The 25,564-nt window shown below is 38.8% G+C and overlaps 1 protein-coding gene across 15 annotated transcripts in view; it reads left to right on the top strand.

Moving 5' to 3' along the window:
• The window catches only part of SYNE1 (spectrin repeat containing nuclear envelope protein 1), a 437,497-nt gene that overhangs the window by 266,917 nt on the left and 145,016 nt on the right, over positions 1–25,564 (top strand). For all 15 annotated transcript variants that reach the window (XM_032407632.1, XM_032407640.1, XM_032407639.1 and 12 more), the window contains 12 exons: positions 3–158; positions 2,273–2,425; positions 3,014–3,196; positions 4,074–4,211; positions 8,834–9,019; positions 9,235–9,357; positions 9,620–9,802; positions 10,899–11,042; positions 15,314–15,508; positions 16,579–16,719; positions 23,384–23,551; positions 23,768–23,929. In XM_032407632.1, coding sequence (XP_032263523.1) covers positions 3–158; positions 2,273–2,425; positions 3,014–3,196; positions 4,074–4,211; positions 8,834–9,019; positions 9,235–9,357; positions 9,620–9,802; positions 10,899–11,042; positions 15,314–15,508; positions 16,579–16,719; positions 23,384–23,551; positions 23,768–23,929 — 1,932 coding nt within the window. The remainder of the gene's footprint in view (positions 1–2; positions 159–2,272; positions 2,426–3,013; positions 3,197–4,073; positions 4,212–8,833; positions 9,020–9,234; positions 9,358–9,619; positions 9,803–10,898; positions 11,043–15,313; positions 15,509–16,578; positions 16,720–23,383; positions 23,552–23,767; positions 23,930–25,564) is intronic.

Below are 25,564 nucleotides of genomic sequence, written 5' to 3' on the forward strand. Positions count from 1 at the left end.
AGATTCTCCTAACAGAAGTCACAAATCACCGACAGAACATTGAGAAAATGACTGAAGAGCAGAAGAATAAGTACCTGGGTCTTTACTCCATCTTACCTTCTGAACTGTCCCTTCAGTTAGCTGAGGTGGCACTGGACCTGGGAACTATCCATGATCAGGTAAACCTAGAGGCACAAAGTATGCCTTTCCATTCTTTCAGAGGCTCAGTACTCTTGTTTGACAGTTCTTGATTTTCACAATCCTGTCTTCATGGAAACAGTTAAAAACTTATCAGTATAAAACAACAATACTAAATTAGAGGTCTTATTTGTAGGCAAGAAACATATCAGATGATCACAGATATGAACAATAATGTTATGCAATTAAAAATAACTTACCTACTTCACCTTTTTCTAAAATAGATGACTTAAAATTTTTTAAAAGCTATATTTCATGTATTCAACAAAAATTTTTTGAGTACTCAGGACCTGCCAGGTACTCTTCTAGCTGTTATTTCAGTTCAGCAAAATATAAGTTCAGTAGGTGAAGATATTTGAAAAAAGGGAAAATCAAAGTAAAAAAATAAGGTAAAGCCAGGGAGGAAGTTATTACCCAAAATGCACGTTGGTGGGTCCTATAATGTTGCTAGAGGAAAGCCCTTCAAATGAACTCTAGCTTTCCAATGACCAAAGAAAGATGTGACATAATCCAATCCATGTCTATAAATTTTAAAACAAATCTTTTTTTTTTTTAAACAAAGAGATACATAATCATTCATAGTACTGAGATCAGAGGGAGATTTCTATCTTAAGTCCCAAAAAGAGGACACGGTTTCATATAGTGTAAATAGCTTTTGTAGCATCTGTATGGAAACATAGTAGTGTTTTAAGACCTCCTTGCTGACATAATGCTAAAGCACAGTTAAGTTGAAAGCAGTCTATGGGGGACAAAGAGAAGATATACCACTAATTCTAAAGTGCTACGTGAAATGGAAAGTAGTGTCACATTGTAGCAATTATAAAATTCATACAAGTACACTGCATTTTTGAACCCTCCAATGAATAATACGAAGTGTTTTAAAAATTTCAACAAAATCCAATGCTACTACATCATGATATTGACCTAAACTAAAATGTTATTTTCTATTTTAAGTATTTAATTGGCCTATTTGGTTTTTCTTCTTAGACATTGGAAGGTCTACTGGGAAAAGTTCAGATCTTAAAAAAAAGTTCAGATCTTAAAAAAAAGTTCAAATTTAATTTTTCTTTTTCTCTGGATAAATTTCTCTATATTAGAGTTATTCTCATGCATCTCATTTACGTTGGCACTCAACTCAAAATAATGAAGGCCAAAGAAGTACTTTTTTTTTTTTAAGATTTATTTATTTATGTGAGAGAGAGAGTGAGCAAGTGTGAGCGGTGGGGAGGAACACAGGGAGAGAGAGAGAATCTCAAACAGACTCTCCGCTGAGCGAGGAGTCCACACAGGGCTCCATCTCACAACTCTGAGATCATGACCTGAGCTGAAACGAAGAGTTGGACGCTCAACCAACTGAGCCACCCAGGCGCCCCAAAAAAGTGTTCTTTTAATGGCATGTTTCCTCTAAAGTGCTTTTCACTTATATAAAGAAAATATTTCTTTATCGTTTTCTCTTAAGCATTTTATTATAAGCAATAATATCACTGTTTTCAAATCAAACCAAAGCCGTTTGAAACTTATAAACATTAACTGTATTTTTTTTTTTACCTTTCTTTTTATTGGCTGTGCTTAACAATTTTTTGATATATTATAGGGATGTACTTGGGAAGTTGGAAGAGGAGTTAACAGATCACCAACAGCTAACTTATAAAAAGGTGCTTGGAAACAAATCCAGATGCTTCCAATGATCTGGAAGTGTTTTCCATTTTATGGAGAAAAAGGCTTAAAGGAATTTGTGTTCTGAATTTGGTAAATGGAGAACCTAGGATTCAAACTCAGCTATATACATACTATTATTTGTAATGAGTATTCTATAAACATTTGATGGATAGATCACTGTACATGCATTGCTTGTTTCTTTGCTGAAACAGCAGCAGAAAGGGACAGTGGAGGTATGAAGGTGGTGGGAAGCAAAGCTGCCTGGAAAGCCGTGAGAGCTAGTAACGGCACGTGGCTGGCCTGACAAAGTCCATCAACGCCAGAGTGGTGTTAACCACCTCAAGTGTCTCTTGTCAACATCTTAAGATTGAGGTTTTCATTAGCACTTATGCGGTTTTAATCATGGTTGGTTTTGCTGTTCTCATTGATTATTTAGATCCAGGACAAAGTAAGAGAAGTTGAACAGAGCAAGACCATGAGCCAGGAATTCAGCCGGCAAATTCAGAAGATAGCCAAAGATCTCACAACTATTCTGAGTAAGCTGAGAACAAAGACAGATAATTTAGCTCAAGCTAAAAATGACCAAAAGGTAAGGAAGGAGAATTGGAAACATAAGAGGTGCTACTGAATGAATTAACTATTTTTTGGAGTTATTTTGGGGATATAGAGGGGGAAAAAAAAGCTTTCTTGATTAGCAAAGGCAGGCAGTAAGACATTTTATAAACATAACAGCATAGATCACTTACTTCATCATTACAATGGAAGTGTATTAATAAATGTACCTACATATGTGTGTAAGAGGGAAGAGTGTCAAAGGACCAAATAATGATTTGGGAATATAAGTATAAAAATTCCAAAATGAAGGATGGTCTTGGTGGTTAAATCTGTGTTCTCGCTCTGCTGATGAGTTAAGTGATGAATCCTTTTTGGGTGGGGCAGAAGGAAAACATTAACCTTCTCACTCAGCCTCACAGGAAATGAACACCAGGGTTACAAAACATCCTGCCTGCTCTGCCTTTCTAACCAAAGAAACAGAAATGACCTGATCAGAGTAGAATTATTCTTTATAATAGTTGGCATTTACAAAAGTCATTTAAAATATCACCCTAGATCTTGGAAAATCTGGAGGAATTTACTTTCTATAGTCTCATGCTCTTTTGTTTTGGCTTCCATTTAGGTGCTAGGAGAGGAATTAGATGGCTGTCATTTAAAATTAATAGAACTAGATGCAGCAGTACAGAAATTCGCAGAACAGAATGGCCAACTGGGTAAACCACTGGCCAAGAAGATAGGAAAACTGACTGAACTTCACCAGCAGACCATTAGGCAGGCTGAAAATCGGCTCTCCAAGCTCGGTCAGGTATGTCTTCCAGGCCAGGCATCAAAATCTTCTAAGGCAGAAATTCAGTGTTTGTTTTTCTTTTGGAAATAAATCAAAAGATAATATTGACAATGATGAGGGTAGTTTAAGGGTAGCTTATTTCATACCACACCTGTGTTCCTAAAATTTACATCTAAACTTGCCTTTATTTTATATCAAACCATATTATAAGTTCATTGACAAACATGGTCATATAAATGGACTTTTGGAATGAATATTTTGTCAACTGGAGAAGTATTTTGTGAAATGAATACTCATCCAGTAACATGTTTTACAAAATCAGTATGGAGTGAATTCAAATATCTTAAAGTAATATATATATATATATATAAAGTAAAATATATATATATTTAAAGATGTAAGACATAAAATATATTTGTATATATATACATATATACATGCTTGCATTTACCCTTCACTTAATATGTTCAGGTCACACATCCATCATAATTGTTGACTGTAGATTCACCTTTATAAATTGATGATGTGTTTTTTGTGTAATCAGGGACAAACTAAATCATGATTTGGCAACTAATGAATTATAGTACCAAAACCTCCTTATTCAGTGAGGGTGGAGTATGGGAGGAGGGGTAGAGAGGTACTAGACAGATGACTAAGAAATGAGAATAGAGAATATTTTTAAAAGACAGTTATTCAAGCATATTAAGGACTTGGACTTTATCCTAAAGTCACTGGGACGTCCTTGACAGGTTTTCAACAAGGAAATGATTGTTTATGATACCTTTAGATATCACAGATCCCCTAGGATTATTGTATCTGAAGAGAAATAGAAGACTGATTTCTAGCTCGTGAAGCAGAGTTTACAATTGCTATCTGAATGGTAATGATTTTTCAGGCAGCATCACATTTAGAAGAATACAATGAAATGCTTGAATTCATTTTGAAGTGGATTGAGAAAGCTAAAGTGTTGGTACATGGAAAGATTACATGGAATTCGGCACACCAACTTCGAGAACAATACATTTTACATCAGGTAACTTTGGGAAAAAACGTTTTCAAAGAGTAACTTAGAGAGCAATTTGATTTAACTGGCTAGACTGACAGAAAATTTAAAGGACCATGATGTAGAATTATTGTAGGTGCCAGATAAAAAGAAAGCTAAGGTAGCCCTAATGACTTGTCCAAAGGTTTGTAAGAAAGTAGCTACCCATAAGATTTCATTAGACTGTATAAATAAATAAATATCCTCTATCTCCCCTAGACTTTTCTTTCTCCAAGACCCCAAATAATCAGCCAGATACAGGTCTCTCTTTTTTTGTGGCTTCTTTGAAACAATCACATGCGGGGATATGGTGGGAAATTCTTCCCCAGGAAGATATGTGACATGTGGAAAGATTATAGGCTCCAGACTCAGACTGATGGGAAAACCAAGCTCTGTTATTTAGGGCTGTGTGATTTGGAGCAAACTATTTTGCCTCTCTGAATTCCGTTTTCTCATCAATAAGATGGAGATGTAAATGATATTTATATTGCAGAATTATTAGGAGGATCAAATGGTTTAACATATGTGCAAATATCAAGCACACCACATGCCACGTGGGTGCCTCCTGAGCATTCAGCCTAGTCTTGGTTGTCTGGCTTTCCAGAGGAAGTAGGGGTCAGCTGGAAAGGAGCAAAGAGTCCATATCACATGGTGGCTGCATTACTTCATTTCCGGAAGTTTTCTTCTGGTTATATCATCCAGGAAATTATTTCATCCTTTTATTATCTTTAGCTTGAATTAGTACAAATATCTAGTAGCCCAGTTAGCTTACAATACAATACAGAATGATTTTTACTTAGTTACATGGATATCCTGAAGTATTTTAGATTCTCTCTCTTTTATTCTGATTTATGTATACTCATATCTTTTAAACCATTTGCTTTTCCATTCCTATGGACAGGGTTCTAGGTCAAAGCCCCATTTTCTCCTTCTTGGAATGCTTTAACAAATGCTAATTAATTTCCCTATGTACATAATCGTTCTTTTCTAATCAATCTTGCATACCCTTCTGGAATCATTCTTATACCACTCAAGACAAGACTTAAGTTACAATTGGTTATAAACAATGAAAAAAATATTCAACCTCATTAGAAATCTAGAAACGAAAATTTAAAGAGAGAGAACACTCTATCAAATTAACACCATTTAGAAGTTATTTGGTGGGGCACCTGGGTGGCTCAGTTGTTAAGCACCTGCCTTTGGCTCAGGTCATGATCCCAGGGTCCTGGGACTGAGCCCCACATGGGGCTCCCTACTCCGTGGGAAGCCTGCTTCTCCCTTTCCCACTCCCCCTGCTTGTGTTCCCTCTCTCGCTGTGTCTTTCTCTGTCAAATAAAATCTTTAAAAAAAAAAGTTATTTGAGGTTCATATTTAAAGAAGTGAGAACTCTCAACTCTGAAGGTTACTTGTTAAAAACTTTTTGAAAAACAATTGGCAAAATGTATCATGATCATCAAAATGTTACTACTCCATAATCCAAAATGTAGAAAATATGTGGTATTAATAACTATACTGGAATTTTGTTTTTTATTTATTTTTTTTTTAAAGATTTTATTTATTTATTTGAGAGAGAATGAGAGAGAGAGCGAGTACATGAGAGGGGGGAGGGTCAGAGGGAGAAGCAGACTCCCTGCCGAGCAGGGAGCCCGATGCGGGACTCAATCCAGGGACTCCAGGATCATGACCTGAGCCGAAGGCAGTCGCTTAACCAACTGAGCCACCCAGGCGCCCTGGAATTTTGTTTTTTAAGGATTTTATTTATTTATTTGAGAGAGAGAAAGAGAGTGTGAGCCAGGGTGGGGGACTTGGGGGGGGGAGGGTGAGTAGAGGGGGAGGGAGAAAGGGGGAAAGTATCTCAAGGGGACTCCATGCTGAGCATGGAGCCTGACACAGGGCTTGATCTCATGACCCTGAGATTATGAATTGAGCTGAAACCCAGGGTCGGATCCTTAACCGACTGAGCCACCCAGGTGCCCCACTATAGTGGAATTTTTTTTTTAAGATTTTATTTATTTAGGGGCGCCTGGGTGGCTCAGTTGGTTAAGCGACTGCCTTCGGCTCAGGTCATGATCCTGGAGTCCCTGGATCGAGTCCCACATCAGGCTCCCTGCTCAGCAGGGAGTCTGCTTCTCCCTCTGACCCTCCCCCCTCTCATGTACTCACTCTCTCTCATTCTCTCTCTCTCAAATAAATAAATAAAATCTTTAAAAAAAAAAAAAAGATTTTATTTATTTATTTGAGAGAGAGAGTGAGCAGGAGCAGAGGGGAGGGGCAGAGGGAGAGGGAGAAGCAGTCTCCCCGCTGAGCAGGGAGTCCAACATGGGGCTCGTTCGTAGGACCCTGAGATCATGACCTAAGCCAAAGGCAGAGGTGACTAAAGACCTAGGACCCTGAGATCATGACTGAGGCACCTAGATACCCCTATAGTGGAATTTTAAAGAAAATGTCAAGTCACTTTTCTGAATGACATTTTGGATATAATAGAGTATAAATGTAGTCTTTAAAATGACCATCAAGGCTTTTTTTTTTTTTTTTTTAAGTAGGTCCTGCACTCATTTATTTATTCAACAAACATTTATAGAATGCTTTCTTTCCAAAGCTAGCAATTTAAAATACAAAGAATATTCCCTGTTCTTGCCCCAGGGAGTTGATAAAAGAGGCACAAGACAGATCTAGACAATTACAAACAGTGTGATAAGTGCTGGAAATGAGGGATCAAAGTGCTGAGGGACCCCATAGGAGCATGCTCCACCCACATTGCCTGGGGTCTAGGGGAAGTTAAAAGAGGCCTTGTTAGGAAAAAGTAAGTCCCGCCTGAGTCCTGAATGACAGGCTGCCTACTTGTGTGAAATGCATTTTAGACAAAAATGCATGTCGAAATCCCTGTAGTAAGAGTGAGGGGTGCTCTGGTGCAGTGGAGGGGGCACTACGGGGAGGAGGTGTGGAGGAGAGCTGGAAAGAAGCTTAAGAGGTAAGAATAGAGAGAGAAGAGAAAAGATCAAAAGCCCTGTTAAGAACTTGGGCTTTACCCTACAGTCCCTCCGAAGCCTTTGACAGATATTCTTCAGGCAAGCGACAAATTCAGGCTTGTATTTTAAGAAAGACGATTTAGCAGCCTGTGGAAAATAGACTGATGAAGGTAAGACAGCATGGAAGTTGGCTTCAGTGTTATGACAGAGAGTGACAGGGTCCCTCTTTGGAGGTTGAGAGAAGACAGAATCAAGGGCTATCACTGAGCTAGAATTCTGGACTCTGGAGACTCTTAGATATGGGTGAAAGAGAGGGAGGAGCCATGGACAACTCCCAGGTGTTTTGACTTGGGCAGGTGGGTGAGTTGAGTGCCTCACAGACACAGGATACCGCCTGTCTGTGGGTCTCTCGGAAGCTCAGGAGAGGACTCAGCCTGTAGACACTCTTTTGAGGAGTTCTTCCTTACCTGCCTTAGTTCAGGCTGCCCATGTTTAGCCAAAAACAGTACACAGAGAGAATGCATGTGTTCTAAAGTTAGGTGGAAAAGAAAGATGGAATATTGTACATATATTATGATCTCAATTACCTTAAAATATACCCAAATGTAACAGTAGTTATCTCCTATTTAAAGTTATCTCTGATGTATTGTGGAGTATTTTATTTTCTTCTTTATATTTTCAATATTTTCTAAGCTTTAATATATATATATGTATATATATATATATACATATATATATAGCATTCCTCATGAGGAAAAAAAAACTGTACTTTATTTTAAAAAAAATAAAGATCTATTGCCTAAGAATAATGTCCCAGCTCCCATTTCTCCTCTTTGTACATCACATATCCCAGTAACTGCACATTTTGTGCTCACTCACCTCTGTTCCTTTACTTATGCTCTTCCTTCTCCCAGTCTTCCTGCAAGTAGGAGCACATCTCATTTCTGTCATCTTTAACCTTTCTACTCTTTAACTCTACTCATATAATGTGTATTATGTGGTTAGCAATCCATTTGTATTATTAGTCCCACTAGATGATACTATCCTGAATGACGAGGGCTGTGTTTTATTCTTCTTGGTATCTCAAGTTGCTTCTACCCCCTTTGTCTCACTAAAACCAAGTGTTCAAAGGTTTTTGTTTGTAATGCTCTTGTGTTATTTTCATTTCTTAGATCAATAAGCATCTCAGATCTTAGAAAATTAGAGCTGAAAGGCATCTCTTGCGTTTAAATATGAGAAAAAAGTAGGCTCAGCAACCTGACAAAGATGCCCAACTTGTCAGAGCATCGACGCTCCTGGGATACTCACATCCTGACCCTCACCAGGGAGCAGTCTGGGGCAGTAGATAGAGCATGAGCCTTAAGATCCAACACTTAATAACATGTGGCCTCGGCAAACCGTTGACAGTTCCTAAACTTTGATTTCTTTTTCTGTGAAATGGGGATAAGAGTGGGTGGGGAGTAGGCACAGGGGTGTGAAGGTTAAACACAATAAGACACACAGAACCTCCACAGTGCGCATGAGAACTGTGGATAACATCTCACTCTCTTCTAGTCTGATGGTCTTATACCACAGCAGATTGAGTACCTATACGTCTATCTCTGCCTACCTGTCAATGTCATGAATATTGATAATTCTCTCTAGACCATGCTAGAAGAATCTGAAGAAATTCACAGCAATCTGGAAGCAATGATTGAGAAATTACAGTACCTCGCTAGCGTGTACTCCACAGAAAAAATGTCTCAGCAAGTGGCAGAACTGGGACGGGAGTCTGAGGAGCTGCGACAGATGATCAAAATTCGTTTGCAGAATCTCCAAGATGCTGCCAAGGTAAAATATAACAATAATAATAATAATAATAATAATAATAATAATAATAATAGTAATTCAAATTGGGAAGTCTATCATTTTAAAAAAATGGTGGTTTTATAGTGGAGATGTAGTACTCACCTCTGATAATGCCTTCTTGACTGCGATGTTACTCTTCTATGACTTTGAACTTCAAGTGCTTATATACTGACATTCATATTGCTTGTACTCTGTAGGATATGAAAAAATTTGAAACCGAGCTAAAAAACTTACAAGTTGCTTTGGAGCAAGCCCAGACAACCTTGACTTCTCCAGAAGTCGGACGTCTTAGTCTCAAGGAGCAACTTTCTCATCGACTGGTAAGCAAAAATAATTCAGAGGAAATGAGTTAGGGAGCTATATTTTAAAAAAAAAAAAAAAGGAAGATAGTGAGGAAAAATGATTTTTAAACTCAGTTATAGTCTTAGTACTCTATACATTAAAGAAAAATTCCTTGGAAAATGTTTATGACACGTGACGGAGCTGTAACTTAGTAAACGTCTCTGGCTTATGAAATAAGCTATTAAAATACACGATTTTCCCGTGCTTTACAAAATGTAAAATGTGAACTTGCACTTTCAGCACTTGTTGTCCGAGATGGAGTCACTCAAGCCAAAGGTCCACGCTGTGCAGATCTGCCAGAGCGCACTCCGGATCCCCGAGGAGGTGGTCACCAGCTTGCCCCTCTGCCACGCCGCTCTGCGCCTGCAGCAGGAGGCGAGCCGATTGCAGCACACGGCCATCCAGCAGTGCAACCTCATGCAGGCATGTGCTCCTACACCTGCCGCCGGAGCCCGCCGGCCCCGCGCCGGCAGAGCAACGGCTAATGCGTCATGGGCTTCTTTTCTTAGCCTTGTGTGGGCTCAGCCATCAAAACACATCCAGAGTGTTAAATTTGACAGATTGTTGTGCTTATTTAAAATAAGGAGATGAAATGCTATCATTTGGATCACCCACAAAAGCCTGGGGAAAGCTCTATAAAAAATATCCTTTGGTGAACACTATCTTTGAGCAATATATTTTAGTAAAGAACAACTTATAAAGGTTAATTTTGTCTTCAGTCATGTATTTTTATCTCTTTTTATCCATCTGAGAATCCTCTAAAGCCTTGTAAAATGCCTTTACTGCTACTATATGTTACAGAATTTTTTTTTCATATTTCAGCTTATTGATGCACCAAATGCATTTCCTTGCCTGAAAAGTACACCCACGTGTAACTCTTAATCTCTTTAGCTAATAAGAGAAAAATCATTTACTAGGAAGGAATGACACTCTCCACCTCATATCTCCTTTCCACTAATACTTTACCTGCTTTATCCAAAAATTTCATACATATCTGCTCATTAAATAGCTAGTGGTCAACTTGGTCAACTATTTTTGCTCCTTGAATTATCTTGTAATTTGTTACATAGTAAATTCCTGAGGATAGAAGTCATGCTTACTTCATTTTTTTTGTCTTCCACCCCAGCATTTAGACAAGTGCCTTACATATATATATTTAGTATTTCTTAGATGGAAAAATGAAGCAATCATGTTTTTCGTACTGCTTCCCACCACAACGTTGTTCTGGCCATAACATTGCCATTTTCAGGACAACATGAATAGGGAGAAGAGAGAGGATCTAGCCACTTAGCTATTTTGAGTCAGTTGATAATCTTAGCAAACTATTTTAGAGAGAAGTCTTTGAAATATCTGCATAAACTTGAGGACTTGAATCATCCAGGGATTTTGCCCATCATTTCTTTATTCCCTAGACACACAGGTGAATACCAGTTAACGCTACAGACAGCAGCACAGAATGATTCCCATAGTTATTGATATAGAAAGATAATTGTGTGTTGTTTTTTTTTCCTTTTCAAAGGAGGCTGTGGTGCAGTATGAACAGTATGAGCAAGAAATGCAACACCTCCAGGAGCTGATAGAAGGAGCTCACAGAGAAATTGAGGACAAACCTGTGGCCACCAGTAACATCCAGGAGCTGCAGGCCCAGATTTCTCGGCATGAGGTGAGACAGGAACGCAGGCACTTGCTGAGAACATGTAATTGGTTTCTAGTGAATCACAGAGAAAAGTTTTCCCTGTCCCGTACACAGTGTGCTCAGTTCTTGGGGAGCCTCTCTGACTGTCTTTGCATTTTGAGCACTATATTTGCTGATCCTTTCCAAGACCCAGGAGCCTGAGTCTTCCCCTTGAGGCCAAAACCTCTTTACATGTTGCTGATGACATATCTCACCTGGGATCCACCAATTGTCTCCTGCACCCAAAATTTTCACAGTTAATTACACCAAAACATAGTCCACTGGGTATTCAAAGCCTGCTAGAAACAGCAATGCTCAAAGCCTTGCTGCTTTGATCACTCTCTTCAAAAAGAAGAAACATTTCATATTAAAAACAAAATCATTTGCTCTTTCAAATATAGGTTATTTCAGTTGCTTCCACCAAAATCAGAGTATGGTCCATGTTGTTTTGCTGATTTCCAGATTGTGTCTGTTACCATCTTCCCCATTTTCAAATATGCCTTCTTTCTTGAATTTATAACTTCATTATAAACTTAGGACTTGAACACTCCTTGTGCAGACTTGGTCTCAGAGATCATAGACCCTAAGTGTCTTGGCCCATTGATACCTACCAGTGAATTTCTTCTGACCTGTCAATTCCTATATGGCTCACATTTATTCTTTCCCTTGGGGACTGGCTCAAAGCATCATGAATTGGGGTAAGCAACAGGGCAGGGAAGGGTGTCTTATTTCTCTGTGCCAAGGGTGGATATTTAGTTTATTCTTCATCTGCTCTGTTTTAACTTTGTTGTCATAAGAGCAACAAACCATTTTTCCAAGCCAAGTATCATAGTGAGTTTCTCAGAAGATTCAATTGTTGCCTTTGAAGGATGAAATATCTCACTACCTACTCTCCAAATGCAGTTCTTTAATTTCTTGACATGTCCAATGCATCAGTACTTACATTTATATACGATTTACAAAATGATGTAAACAAACATCCCACCTACATTTACTTCTACACTGTACATATCATCTATGTTAACTATTGATTTTCTTATGCCATTGGTTAAGTGAAAATATGTTATGCAAATATTTGAAACCATTGTTTATACAATTCATACATTAGGCTATATATTACAAATTAATTTTGAAACTATTTTTAATGTCATTTTATAAGATCCAGAATTTTGTTGTAACAACTTTTCTCTCATAGTATACAGAAAGTGTATATTTTTAAAATCTTGTCTAAAATAACAATAATTGTAATTACTACAGTTTTTTTAGTTTTTTTAACAGTTTACAAAGTTCTTATCTTTTATAACACCACTGTGAGGTAAGGATTTTTTTTTTTAATCATCTCCATTATACTGATAAGAAAACAGAAACTGATTTTTGTGACTTCCCAAGCTCCCAAATCTAGTAACTGATAGAAACCAGATTCTAAGCCAGTATCTGTGGCCTCAAATTCCATGATTTTTTCCCCTGCAGCAGAAACTCTTTGGGCTACCTTATTGCACAGAAGAGAAGAATGATGGTCCAGGAAAATAAATGACTTGCCCAGGGTCCCAGAGTTGGCTCTGAGCACTGTCGTCTGTAGACTGTCCTCCAGGCTCCTGTTCAGTGATGCATTCATTTTGTCACATTTTCTCTTTCCAGTTCTAAACATGAGTGTAGACATTTGTAAGTTTTGCCATGTGATTTAGAATACATGTTCATAATAACAATGGCATAGTCCTGTGTGAGACTCATTGTGCGTATAAAACAAACACAGGAAGGGAAGTGCTCAGTGGAGAAAGCCTGATTTACCATAAGAATGTGGAAGGCTGCTTTTTCCTGTATTTTCAGCCGGCTTTTAATGGAATTTCAATTTTGAGGTGAATCTAGTATCTAGAAGGATAACTTTAACTCATAAAAATAATTGATAATTTATCCATTTCTAAGGAATTCACATTTTTTTTCTGTAATTTTTTAAATGCTGCATTTAAGTTGAAAAAATTATCCTGCCACTTTTAAATCATAGGAGAGAATACTCAGGCTCTTTGCTTTTTACCTTACATACAAGGCCTTCTCCAGAGTGCGGGAGACTGCCCACAGAGGGGTAGCCACTGTACTTAGAACAGCCACTGTATCTGAAATTCCCACCTCTTTATGCTCATCCTGTGTAATCATTTTCAGAAATATCCAGTAAAAATTAAAAATACATATGCTTCCTGAGAATAGGGAAAACATTAAGCCAGTGGGGCTCCATTTTAATTTAGCAGATTTTATCACCAACCCAAAAAGTTATTATGATATAGACAGGTTTTAGTCTTACAGAAGAAAGTTCTAAAGAGCTATTTCTCCAAGGGAGTCATTTGGGATAAGTATAAAATGCCTAGTAAATCAAAATCCTTTGTGGAGACCAGAATTTCGTTGTTAATAAACAACCCAAATGAGTTTTATACACAATAAAGTTGAGAACTCCAGTTTAGGAGATGGGTGGTGTCTGCTGTCAGCACGGGCACACACCTTTGCAGGGTGTAGCAGGAGGGGACACAGCCATCCATGTAGGCAGGAAAGGGGAGGGACTAAAACTAATGCTATTTCACAAAGATTCTTCAAATCTACCCCAATGGGGCAAGCCATTGTAAGAAAGCGTAGCGATTTGTCCTATGAAAACATAGAATTCAAGAAGTCCACCGAGTTGGTAGATGTCTTCTATATGTGCATGCTAATTAAAATAGAGTAACCATGTATTGGGCACTAGGTCAGATGTAGTAAGTAGCTGTTTAATCACTATTTAAAAAAAACAAACAAACCCTATTAGGTTTAATTAAGTACCTGCAGCTCTAAAAGTTAAAGAAGTGATGATTTCTACTTTTTAAATTCTTGCTTTGAAAATTATTGTGCTATAGAAGAAGTCAAGAAGACAGGCTACCGGCTGAGTTTTGATGGGTTGTTTTCCCTTTCATTTAGTCAGTTTTGGCTGGGAGGGGAGAAACAAAATGATATATACGTGTGTCTGTGTGTATATATCTACACATACACATATATACATACACACACATTATATATATATATACCAGTTTGTTGATCCACTTTGTTTCTGAAGTTCCAAGTTCAAAGCTCTAGTTTGAATGTCACTGTGTTTAAAATGATAGTATGTGTATACATATATACAGACAGGCGTAAAATGTATATATGCCTGTGTGTATGTAGGTATATACATAACATTGATTTTAAACACGTTGACATTTAATGTTTTTGTCACAAAATATGTTACATGCGAACGCTAAATGACAGCTTTTCAGGCAACAGAGCCAAATAAAAGGAACAGAAAAAAGTAATGGTTTGGTACTTTTAGGATTCATGTTTTGGAATAGACATCTTCATTTTTGTTAAACATGTATACATCTTTTAAGTAAGAAAATATAAATTCAATATTTTAGAATTACCACTTTAGATTATTTTTATTTAATATTTTAGATTTTTGAGAGCTACGTGCTGTCCAGAGTATATTTTCAGTAAGCTCTTGGTAAAAGCTTTAACACCTCTATCTCTTAAAACATTTTTTCAACAACAAATGAATTTAAAAGCCATTAGATTTGAACTGGACTGCAAAGCTCTAGTTTGGAAACATCAGAAACATGTGAGGCATGATGGAGTCCATGAGGGAGAATTTGATGAATGTACAAAACTTTATTGTGGGAATAAGATGCATAAAAAATTAGGGTTTCATATGTAATATTTAGCTTATCTACAAAAAACAACTCCGTGGGTCCCAGGAATTGACATGCAGGTTACTTTTGCGACGCGCTCGGTAACAGAGGACTGCTCTATTTGATACATTCCGTGTGGTAAGAGCTGAGCATTGCATGTTTTTGTAGTTTTAGTCATCACATGACCTAATTTCCATGGCATGAACCATCTGGCAGTTTCAGATTCTTTAGGCATTTTAAGGAAAGTTGCCAGTGCTTCACGTTCCCTAAGTGCCTGATTGCACACGGAGCCTCCCCCGGGATCAGAATCCCCCGGGCGCAGGGCACCGGGTCTCCGGGCCGCGCCGCGCCGCCGCCCTTCCAGCCCCGCCGCGCGGTGGTCGGGCTGTGGGTGCGCGGCCGGGAGGCTGGCTCCTGCGCTCGCACGTCCACATCCTGCCTCTCGGCCGCGGCCGCTGCTGCCGCCTGGCGCAGCTCTGCGATTTCATTGGCCAGCGCTGGAGGAAGATGAGCGCTACTAGTTGTGTTTCCTTTTGATGCTGCTCTGACACACGGTTGGGGGGAAAAATGTTTCCCCAGGAGCTGGCTCAGAAAATCAAGGGCTACCAGGAGCAGATCGCCTCTTTGAACTCCAAGTGCAAGATGCTGACGATGAAAGCCAAGCACGCCACCATGCTGCTGACGGTGACCGAGGTGGAGGGGCTAGCGGAGGGGACGGAGGACCTGGACAGGGAGCTCCTCCCCGCGACCTCGGCCCACCCCTCTGTGGTCATGGTAAGTAAGGGCGAAGGCCGGGTTTGCTGGGAGCCAGCGCGCTCCCTTCTGTCCGTGCCCTGGCTAGTGGCTCCAGGTTCCCTCTTCGTGACTCGAACTGAGGAGCAGTCTCCTTAACTCTCGGACTACATTGGGCCAAGGCCAGTTTTTTGTACTGTAAACAGTGACAGTTAAAATGAAGCTATTTGCTTGAGGTGGCTGAATTATTTAATATGTCGAAGGTTGGCCCTGCATTTGTTTATAACTTAGCAATAATACTGAGAGGCTCTGACCTTCAAAAAAAAAAAAAAATTTCCTTTGCACAGTTTTCTAGTTTTCTGAGGGTTAGGAGAATCAGGCTACACATATCTTTTGTGTATGTTTTCCAAGCTAAAACACTGGGTGACTAGATATGTTTGTGTACTCTGTTATACAGATGTTTAATAAAATATAGAAGAAAAGGTCCTATTAGGAAAATAAGAAAACAGAAAAATCCAAAGTTTAGCTTTGGATTAAAATAAATAAGTTCCGTTAATTTCTGTTCTGCCACATCACTTACCTATCACTTTGTATCTAGAATGCATTACTTATTTTGGTAACTGTAAAGTGCTGTGTATTTTCCACCCATAGGAGCTGTGCCTCAGGTGGTGTGTAACCATAGCTGGACTCTTTTGGCAAAATATCACTTTGGGTGCATTTATCTCCCTAGAATATTTGGAATTTGAGATGTCCACGGAAGACCCGTTTTCTTTTGTAGACCCTTCCCTCCCTTGTATGATTCATGATTTTTCTACTTGTCTATAAAGACACAAACAGACATCAAGGAAAGGAAAATAAAATAATCAACAACAAAAGTCTTGATCGTGATATGCACCCCCTTTCCCTGTTTGTTTTACAAATGGTCCCTAGAGTCATACTCACTTGAGGACAAAACTTTTAAATACTAACACAGAATTTGTATGTAGGTTTGGGTCTCTGTATCTCTCACCTTTGCTATATTATTACTTGTGTTCCGACCTGTGCCAGACCAGGTCTTTTGTTAACAGAGCTAACTGATGTTCATGTCCTTTGGGCTACATTTTATGTGATAGATGACTGCAGGTCGCTGTCACACTTTGCTGTCACCTGTCACTGAGGAGTCTGGGGAGGAGGGAACCAGCAGTGAAATTTCCTCTCCACCTGCGTGTCGTTCCCCTTCACCTGTGGCTAATACAGATGCTTCAGTTAACCAGGTACCAGCCATTTGGAATTCCTCTAGCTATGATCTCTGGATGGTTGCAGGACTCCATTCTCTGTTCTTAATAGACTGTGGGTGTGAACCTTGGACTTTGAGGGACACACCATTAGGTGTGAAGTTGCACAAACCGTGATTGTCACATGACGCCACTCTCGGCTCAGCACATCTGCTCTTCTTCTGGGCTGCTAGCAGTGAGATGGGCAAAAACCAGGTCACAGAAATTATAGATGGAGAAAGCCCTGTTTTAAGGCATTTAGCCTCTAACAGCTATCTGTAATGGAGTACTGCATCCTAACAGAAAATGAAATGTTTGTGTCACCATTTTAAAATAATATGATCTCTTTGTATTTTAACGTTCATTAAACATGGTTTTGCCACTTACCAGCTCAGATTTTGAAGATGAAAAGCTTCTGCTCACCATATTATACTTTTTCTTTATTTACTGTCAACCAACTTAAGGGTTGTCTGCCAGTGTATATATTGGAATGCCTAAGTAGACTTGTGTTTTTTGCTTATCTTAATAATCTTAATAATCAATAATCTTCAATTTTATTTCCTATAAAGTGGAGGTAATACCTTGTTGTTATGTGGTACTCTCTAGCGTGTATTATGCTAAATTTAGATTGTACTGAATTAAATATGTCAGAGTTTTCATGAAAAATATTGGATGGAAATAAAAAATATGCTTTTACAATAGACAAAACTTTTTAACGTACGTTAAGTAATACCTTTTTTTTCCTTTAGCCAAAGTAGCTTTTAAAAAGTTTAATTACATGACTGAAATTATGTAAGTGTTCAAAGGAGTTGGGATTTATTATTAAGAAAAAAGCATTAAACGGAACAAATGTTCTATAAGCTATATTGCAAATCAATTACAATTATTTCTATTTTAAAGCAGAAGCATTTGAAATAGTATTTCTGTGATTAAAAAAAAAACCCTCCTCCCCCAAAGGAGGAAAATAAAATTGTTGAAAATTTTAGATAAAACAATTCTCTTGGTAAAAATGTTTATAGCTCTAGGAAGCTATCAATTTATGCATTCATCAGACACATTCTGAGCACCTGCATGGCATGAAATCTTGTGCTGCGTCCCAGGTAGGTAATAAAGGAGAAGACAACACTGCCCCTGCCCTCAAAGACCTTATAATCTAGAAAGAAAGATGGATTTGGACTGAATAATAACAAAAGTGTTGAGAGGAAATGAAAAATAAAAAAAGGAGAAGTTCAGAGCACTCTGGGGGAAACTGTTCTTCAAATTCTGATTTTAAAATACATATTACTCATTCTTTGATGTTGTGTTCTTCCCTGTAGTCACAGATGTTATTAGAATCAGAGAAATATGGCTATAGTCAGCTGTTTATTGTATAGGAAAAAATTACCCTATATAATATGTTTAATGTTCTTAAATTTTTCAAATTGAACAGTAAACACTGGCCTTGAGATGAACACTGTGGGAAGAATAGCCCTTTTCTAAGATTATCAGTCTCAGTGATACTTCTTGTAAAGTGTCTTTCAGTGTACATGTGAAAAAGCCTGATGAATGATAAAATATGCAGATGTTTTTATTATGGTTACTTTAGCTGTCAAACTCAATCAAATCCTAAAATTATGAGTGAGATTTTTGTTTTACATCGATTTTGGCACCCCCCATCAAAGGAAAGCATCAATTAAATCATACTGTTAGTATACTTTTATATGATTACCACAGGTGAGCAAAAACTGTCTTTATGTCACACGGCTTTACTCAGAGGAGGCTGCTAAAAAGCCAATGTGTTCTGCTTGGTGTTGTTGAAACAGATCAGCCCTGTCATTACGGCCACATGGTATTCTTCTCATACAGTGATATAAGTCAGAGGAAAATGAACAAATACTCCAACCTGGCCAACAAGCTACCTCTGGAAGCTGAGGAGGACATTTAGAATCCCCCTAAGTTCCACTTTTCAGACTCAAAATACTGTACAGAATGTGCACAACGGTTTCAGGGGGCGGCCAAATATAACTGCTTTATAAAATTGCAGCTGTTAAAAAAAGGTTTTGGGCTTGCTGCTTCTGTAAGTAGATCTTCATTATATAACTGATTCCCCCCACCCCACCCCACAGTCAGTGTGTTCTGCCTCTGACAGTAGCTCTTAGCTGAGGTGTGGAACGGTGTAGCTTACCGGAGAGCGGAAAGCACCAGGCAGCCCCCAGATTTGTGGCAGAAGCAAAGCAAGAGTCGGGCTCCTCGGTAGAGTCAACAGAAGGCAAAGTTTGAAAAGCGCAGTCCTGTACCAGGTAGAGTGCCAGGCCCCGGGTTAAAGGCTCAGGACGGGTGCCAGCCTTTCTGTGGTAAGCTGAAAGAGCCTGCAAAGTCCCTTAGCAGCCTCAGCTGTAATGAGAAGCAGTGCTCCTCAGTTCACAAGATTTTGAAAATTCAATGTGATGTGAAGCCTGAAAGTACTCTTTAACCTGGACAGTGTCAATGAAATAGTAGCGATAGTTTTCCAAATGTATTCCCTCAGGAATCTACTGGATAATAACTCTCATAACTTAGGCACAAAGCAACAAGAGACCCGTGTCTAAGGATGATCCCTCATGCCAGTTATTGCCTCTGCTTAGTAGTTATGGAACTGATGGTTCTATTTTATTGAATCTATGTAGTCCTCAAATAGATACAAATTATTCATCTACAAAAGGTGCCATATTTTCAAATGCTTTTAAGAAACCAGGAATTGTCAGTTCTGTTTAATCGCCCTGAGCAAAACACATACACACCCACAGTCTCTCTCCCTCTCTCTCTCTCACACACACACACACACACGACAAAGAACCAGAAAAAAAGAATTTTTTTTTAAAATAACACAGTTGTTTTTTTTCTGACTCTTGAGGGGCTTCTTTATTTATAATAGAGTATTTAATTTAGAATTTTTACATTTAAAGCAACTTTTTGCTTTTCTTTGTGGACAGTAATAGTATTACCTTCCGTGTATATAAAATGATAAAGTTTATAAAAGTTGTTTTACATGTACGATTCACTAGGGACACATATATATGCCTGCCTGTTATTTGCCAGACACCCTAGGACATGCTCAGAGTCAAAGACAAAAGACTCAGGCTCAGAGTCAAAGACAATAAGCTCACTCCGGTCTTAAGAGAGCTCACAGTCTGTATGAGGGCAGGCAAGTAATCACAATAGAAGGGGACAGGTGCATGACAGTGGGAAAACTGCATGGTGAGGGTGGTCTGGAACAAGCACCTGACCCAGGAGTTCAGGGGGGTCAAAGATGGCAGCCAGAGCTTTAGGAAAGGAGAACAAGTTAGGCAGCTGGTATGCACTAGAGTGACGTGAAGTTTTTCAGACAACGGGAAGGACATATAGAAGGTGTGCTGGCTGGAAGGAGGATGACCCATCGGACAACTGCAAATAGTATCAGTATAATTAAAGAACCAGATTTGGAGGAGGAGGGAGAGGGGGAGAAAAGAAACTGAGAGGGGTGAAGGAAACATCATGAAGGACAGGACCTTGAATGCCACACACAAAAAACCTGAATTTCATCCAGATGCTAATAGTTAACCACAGAGAGGATTTAACTAGAAGCTATGTATAGAAGTAGGTTTTAGAACAACTCATCCTGGATCAGTGTGGACAATAGAATAGAGATGGACAGATTCAGAACCAGAGAAGCTAGTGAGGGACAGAAGTTGCACACTCTGATGCCTGGGCCAGGACTGGTGATGTTCGTGAGAGAAACAGGCTCGGGGGTGAAGAGGACCTGAGCAGCACCTCTGTTCATACACCAGTCAGTTTCTCCTCTGTTAGAATTACTGGAGCCACGTGGACACAGAGTCCAGGCTTATGTACCTTCTGGTTTGCAAAAGGAGCTGTGAATCTGGATTCTTATAAAGGCTCCCTACTTCGATGAAATTTTCAACAATTTCATACACTGCATAAGCCAGGCGAAATGTATGCAAGCCAAAGGTAGCCTGCAGGCTGCCAGTTTGCAGCCTGGGAACTAGGAAGCTGTTGCTCTAACTAGAACTTGAACCAGTGCTGCGGCAAGGATATGTGTCGATAGAACTCATCCTAAATAAGCAGTGGATGGGAAGGGAGAGAAGAAATAGAGGATAAATCCCAAGCTCAGAGCTTCGGTGAGTTGAAGTTCCATTTATTGAAAGGTGGATAGAATGTTATTTTTTTTCCTAAATTCAGTTCTCATCTGGATTTATTTTATTTTATTTTTTTGGGAAATGTTGGTTTGAAGAGCATGAGGGATATAAATGTACAAATGAGTGTGGAGCTTATAAATAACCAAAATTTAAGAGTGAGGGGAAGAAACAAACTACACAAAAAGCTTGAATGACTAGAGCTAGAAGGAAAACAGATTCAAGGGAAAGTGTTTCCAGAAGGGGACGGGCAGAAGTGTTGAATGCTTCTAAAAGGTCAGGCAGAAGAAGGGCTGAAAACAATCATTTTGTTTCATAGTAAAAGAGTCATTAGGATCGAAGCTCAGCTGGGTATTTAGAAGTGGATTGAGGATGAGAAAGTGAACATTATCAAATGTAAACTACTATTCGCAGAAGCTGGATTATCAAGTGAAAGGGAGAAAAGGAAGAAAGGGTGATCGCAACTGTGTGTTCATGTGTGATGACCCATCATGTTATGATTTGTGGACTTTTCTATTATGTGATACCCTATAAGAAAAATACCAAAAAAAGATGTTTTTAGACTGAAAAGATTTGACTCTATTTATATGCTGGGGAAAGAGTCAACAAGGAGAAGAGGAGGGTATTAATGGACCAAGGTCCTTGAAAAAGTGAAGGTGGATGGGGTTCTGGGAGTAGGTGGGAGGGTTATCCTTAAGCAAGGAGACTGGCAAGTGTAAGATAAAGGTGAGTCTGAGAATAGACAGATTTTTAGAAATCTGAGAAGTTTCAGGAGTATCTCCTCAGTGGTTTCAGCTGTTTGTGCGTGTGTGTGGAGTGTGTGTGTGTGTGTGTGTGTGTGTACACATGCACTCTGGAAAGTAAAATTGGATCGAGTCCTACTTGGGATTTTCCAGGTGTTGGTAAAGCAGAGTTTAAGGGGAGAAGGAAGCAAAGGTGTTGGCAAGAGAAGGGTTTAAGTAACTTTAGACATAGCCCCGAGGGCACATGGGGTGAACCAAGTCAATGATGACAGGCTGTCATGTTCAAGGGTGTGGAGGACTGAAGTGGGGTGAAAGTAGGGGAGCATGAATGGGAATGAGCCAAGCAAAGACTTGAGAATTGCAAGGTAATCTACTCAGGATGGTGACAGGAAGAGGAACCAGTCTCCACATTCCTTCAGTTAAGGTTGGGGACTTATCTGGAAGTCTCAACAAAAACAAAATAGGTAGAAGGCCTCATGGCCACTCAAACATATGACTTCGTTTAATCCTCAGAACTCCCCAGTGCTGTACAGATTAGGGAACCAATGCATGAGATGTGAGTGACTTTCTCCAATTATAGAGCTACTTACGAGGAGAATTTCCACTGGAATCTCAGTTGTCCTGACTCCTCAGGTGTCAGACTCCTGTCTGAACTCCTCCTACTACACAATCCTGCCAAACGCCAGGCCCCTTCCTGCTATTACTTTGGTTTCCCCAGTGGCTGGGACCTTCTTCAAGACATTATTATCCATAAAGCTCAGGTATTTTAAATTCATATACATAATTATCTTCAATAGTATAATTGTAAAAGTAGTGAACTTTATAATAGAAATTCCCAGAATATAAACATTACTCCCCAATTCAATTTCTATTAATATGCATAAATAAGCATAGAAACAATTGAAAACACATGAATTACATGTCTTGATAGAATAGATTCCATTATGAATACTATAAAATATGTAATGTTACTTATATCCCAAGAAACTAATAAAATATTCAAAAGTTTTATTTTTCATCGGTCACTTTACTGGAAGTACTGTACTTCCAGGAATTGATTAGAAGGAATCCCTTTTATTATTTGTTACTTAGAGTAGTTTTAACTTCTAAGTTATTACATTTTCCTTTATTTAATATTAAAATATTTTAATTAATTTCTGTGAATAATGAACTCACAAATACTGAAGATCTGGCTATATCTTAAAAACGACTTATAAATTTAATTTTATTTAAATCAAGTACTTTTTAAATTCAATTAACATATAATGTATTATTGGTTTCAGAGGTAGAGATCAGTGATTCATCAGTCTTATATATTGAACTTAAATAAAAATAAATAAATTTTAAAAAATAAATAAATAAAGTCCTTTTTAAAATTATGTAGAACTTTAATCAATGCATTAAACAACATGTTAGGAAATAGATAATTCAGATTCTCTTTTTTTGCCCTACTAGTTAATCAAGCTTTTAACATGTGTACTATTCAAATCCTTTGTATTTCCATTTTACTGAATATAAACTAAGAATGAGTTTTGGCAACTTGAAATATTGGTAAATTCATTTGTTTTTTAATAGAAGCCAAAATTCAAAAGCAACTGTAATGTGCTTTGATATGATCTTTAAATTCTTCTTGTCACAAGAATTATACTAACTTCTATAATTTATAGCCCCCTGGGACATAGGTGAGTCCTGAACCTCCACATGACAGACAGTACCCAGAGCATGTTAACTCTGTCTTCCTCTTGAATCCAACACTGGGCTTTGTACCCATAGGACATTGCTTATTACCAAGCGCTATCTCCCGAGAGGTTGCAGACCGATGCCTCGAGAATCCACCCCAGCACATTGCCATCTCAGGAGTTCTATGAACCAGGGCTGGAGCCATCTGCTACTGCTAAACTGGATGATCTGCAGCGTTCTTGGGAAACTTTAAAGAATGTGGTAAGTCTCTGAAACGTGGAATTGTTTAAGTTGACCAGACACGGATTACCTTAGCGATTGTCTTATGCAACACATGCAGAGAGTTTACACACTTGGTACACTGTTGAATACCCTCTGTTGGGCCACAGAGGTAAGAGTGTCATATGAGGAAAGAAATGTTGTAATCTAAAAGATAAGGGGCTAGGAAACATTTGGTAATATCCTGTTCTTCTGCAGATCAGTGAAAAGCAGCGAACTCTCTATGAGGCTTTGGAACGCCAGCAGAAGTACCAGGACTCCCTCCAGTCCATCTCCACAAAGATGGAGGCCATTGAGATGAAACTCAGTGAGAGTCTGGAGCACGGCAGGAGTCCAGAAAGCCAGATGGCTGAACATCAGGTAAAAATAGCAATGACTTCAGTTTCCTGCATGATTAAGTAGGTGCACTCTTGTGACTGATCAGCCAGCCAAGCGGCCAAGCATGTGTTTGGGAGAGCAGACTGACTTTCTTTTTTTTTTTTAATATCAGTTCTTACAGAGTAAACAAGATTCCAAATGGTGGTTGTTTCCACCACTGCTTCAGAGAGGGATCTAAGAGGGGAAGATAGAAATTCAGACCTTGAACTTAAGGAAAGCTGCATACATTGGTATTGCTTTTTTACTTTTATCACACAGAGTGCATTTCCTACTAGTTGCCACATTATTTTATTGTTGTTGTGAACTGTTGTTGTAGGAATAAAATGTACACCACATCCCCCTTCTCTGGTTATTGTTGTTTTGAAGAAATTTAGCCAGTGTGTGCCTAGCAGCTTCCCATTATCACTAGAGAATAATTCTCAGGCTTCGTGGACAAAGAAGCAGTTGAAGAATAGGGGTTCAAAGTTATACTCTTAGAGTTGTCCCTGACTTGAATCAATTTTTAAAAAGTTATATAAACTAGGCAAAACTTTAGCTTTACATGAGAAACAGAGATGATTACATTAACCTAACTCAGAAAAGTGTTAAAAATGCATCAATTTAAAATGCATGCTAAGAAAGTGCATATATTAAAATCTAGTTAATGCTTCAGCAGTATGATCAAGTGTGCTATTAATGCACAATCAGGTATAACTGGGAGCCAAGGGTACTGAGGTGTTCACCTAAATATGCAGTCACACTGATGGGGGAAATATTACCTGACCCCAAGCAGAAAAAAGGAGCATGTAATGACCCTATAAAAGGCAGAGGAAAAGAAAGGTATTTTAGGTGCAAATTAAGTGCTATAAAAGCATGATATGATATGTGTATCTGTCAAGTACTGGGACATTTATCAGCTTTAAGAGTGAAACTCTGTACTTTGTTTTTGGAACCCAGGATAACCTTGGAATACACTGGTTGTTCATATGTATAGCCTAAGATAAAATTTCATTCTTTTACAGTATAGGACCTTACAGTATAACACAGAAATGAGAACATTCCATCTAGAGACAACATATTGAGAAACAGTGGTTTCAGGTTTTTGACACTCTTGTGACTTCTTAAGATAGAGACCAAAGTGTAGCACCCATTTTTAGGCCCTATTTTGGTAAAACTGCCTTCTATGGGGCTTTCTGCTGTCCCAAAGTCATCCATAGTCAGTCTGGTTTGGGCAGGGTGCTATAAAAATAGAAGATTAAAGTCAGTATTTGTTTACCTGGACCAAACCAAACATGAGGACAATCAGGGACTTGGGTGACGATTTACAATGCAATTTTCTTCCAAGTGCCACCATTCTCTTAAACTGAGACTCCAGTTTTCACGTTGTCAGCTGCCACCCCCTCACTGTCATCTGAGGTGTTGTCTGTGTCACACTAGTGTGCTCCCTGGGGTTCTCTCTGCTCCTCTGCCCCCCCAGCCCCATGTGGCACTCTGCCTGGAGGGGGAGGACCATTCACCTCCATTTGATTACGGTTTCCTCTAAACATTCAAAAGGAATTTGGCATACATTATCCAAAGGCTGCATTAGAGTGAATTCGAGTGTCACAGGCTCAGATGATCAGAAGCAGGGGTTCCTGG

This window comes from Phoca vitulina, unplaced genomic scaffold, assembly GCF_004348235.1.
Source record: "Phoca vitulina isolate PV1807 unplaced genomic scaffold, GSC_HSeal_1.0 scaffold9, whole genome shotgun sequence".
NCBI lineage: Eukaryota > Metazoa > Chordata > Mammalia > Carnivora > Phocidae > Phoca > Phoca vitulina.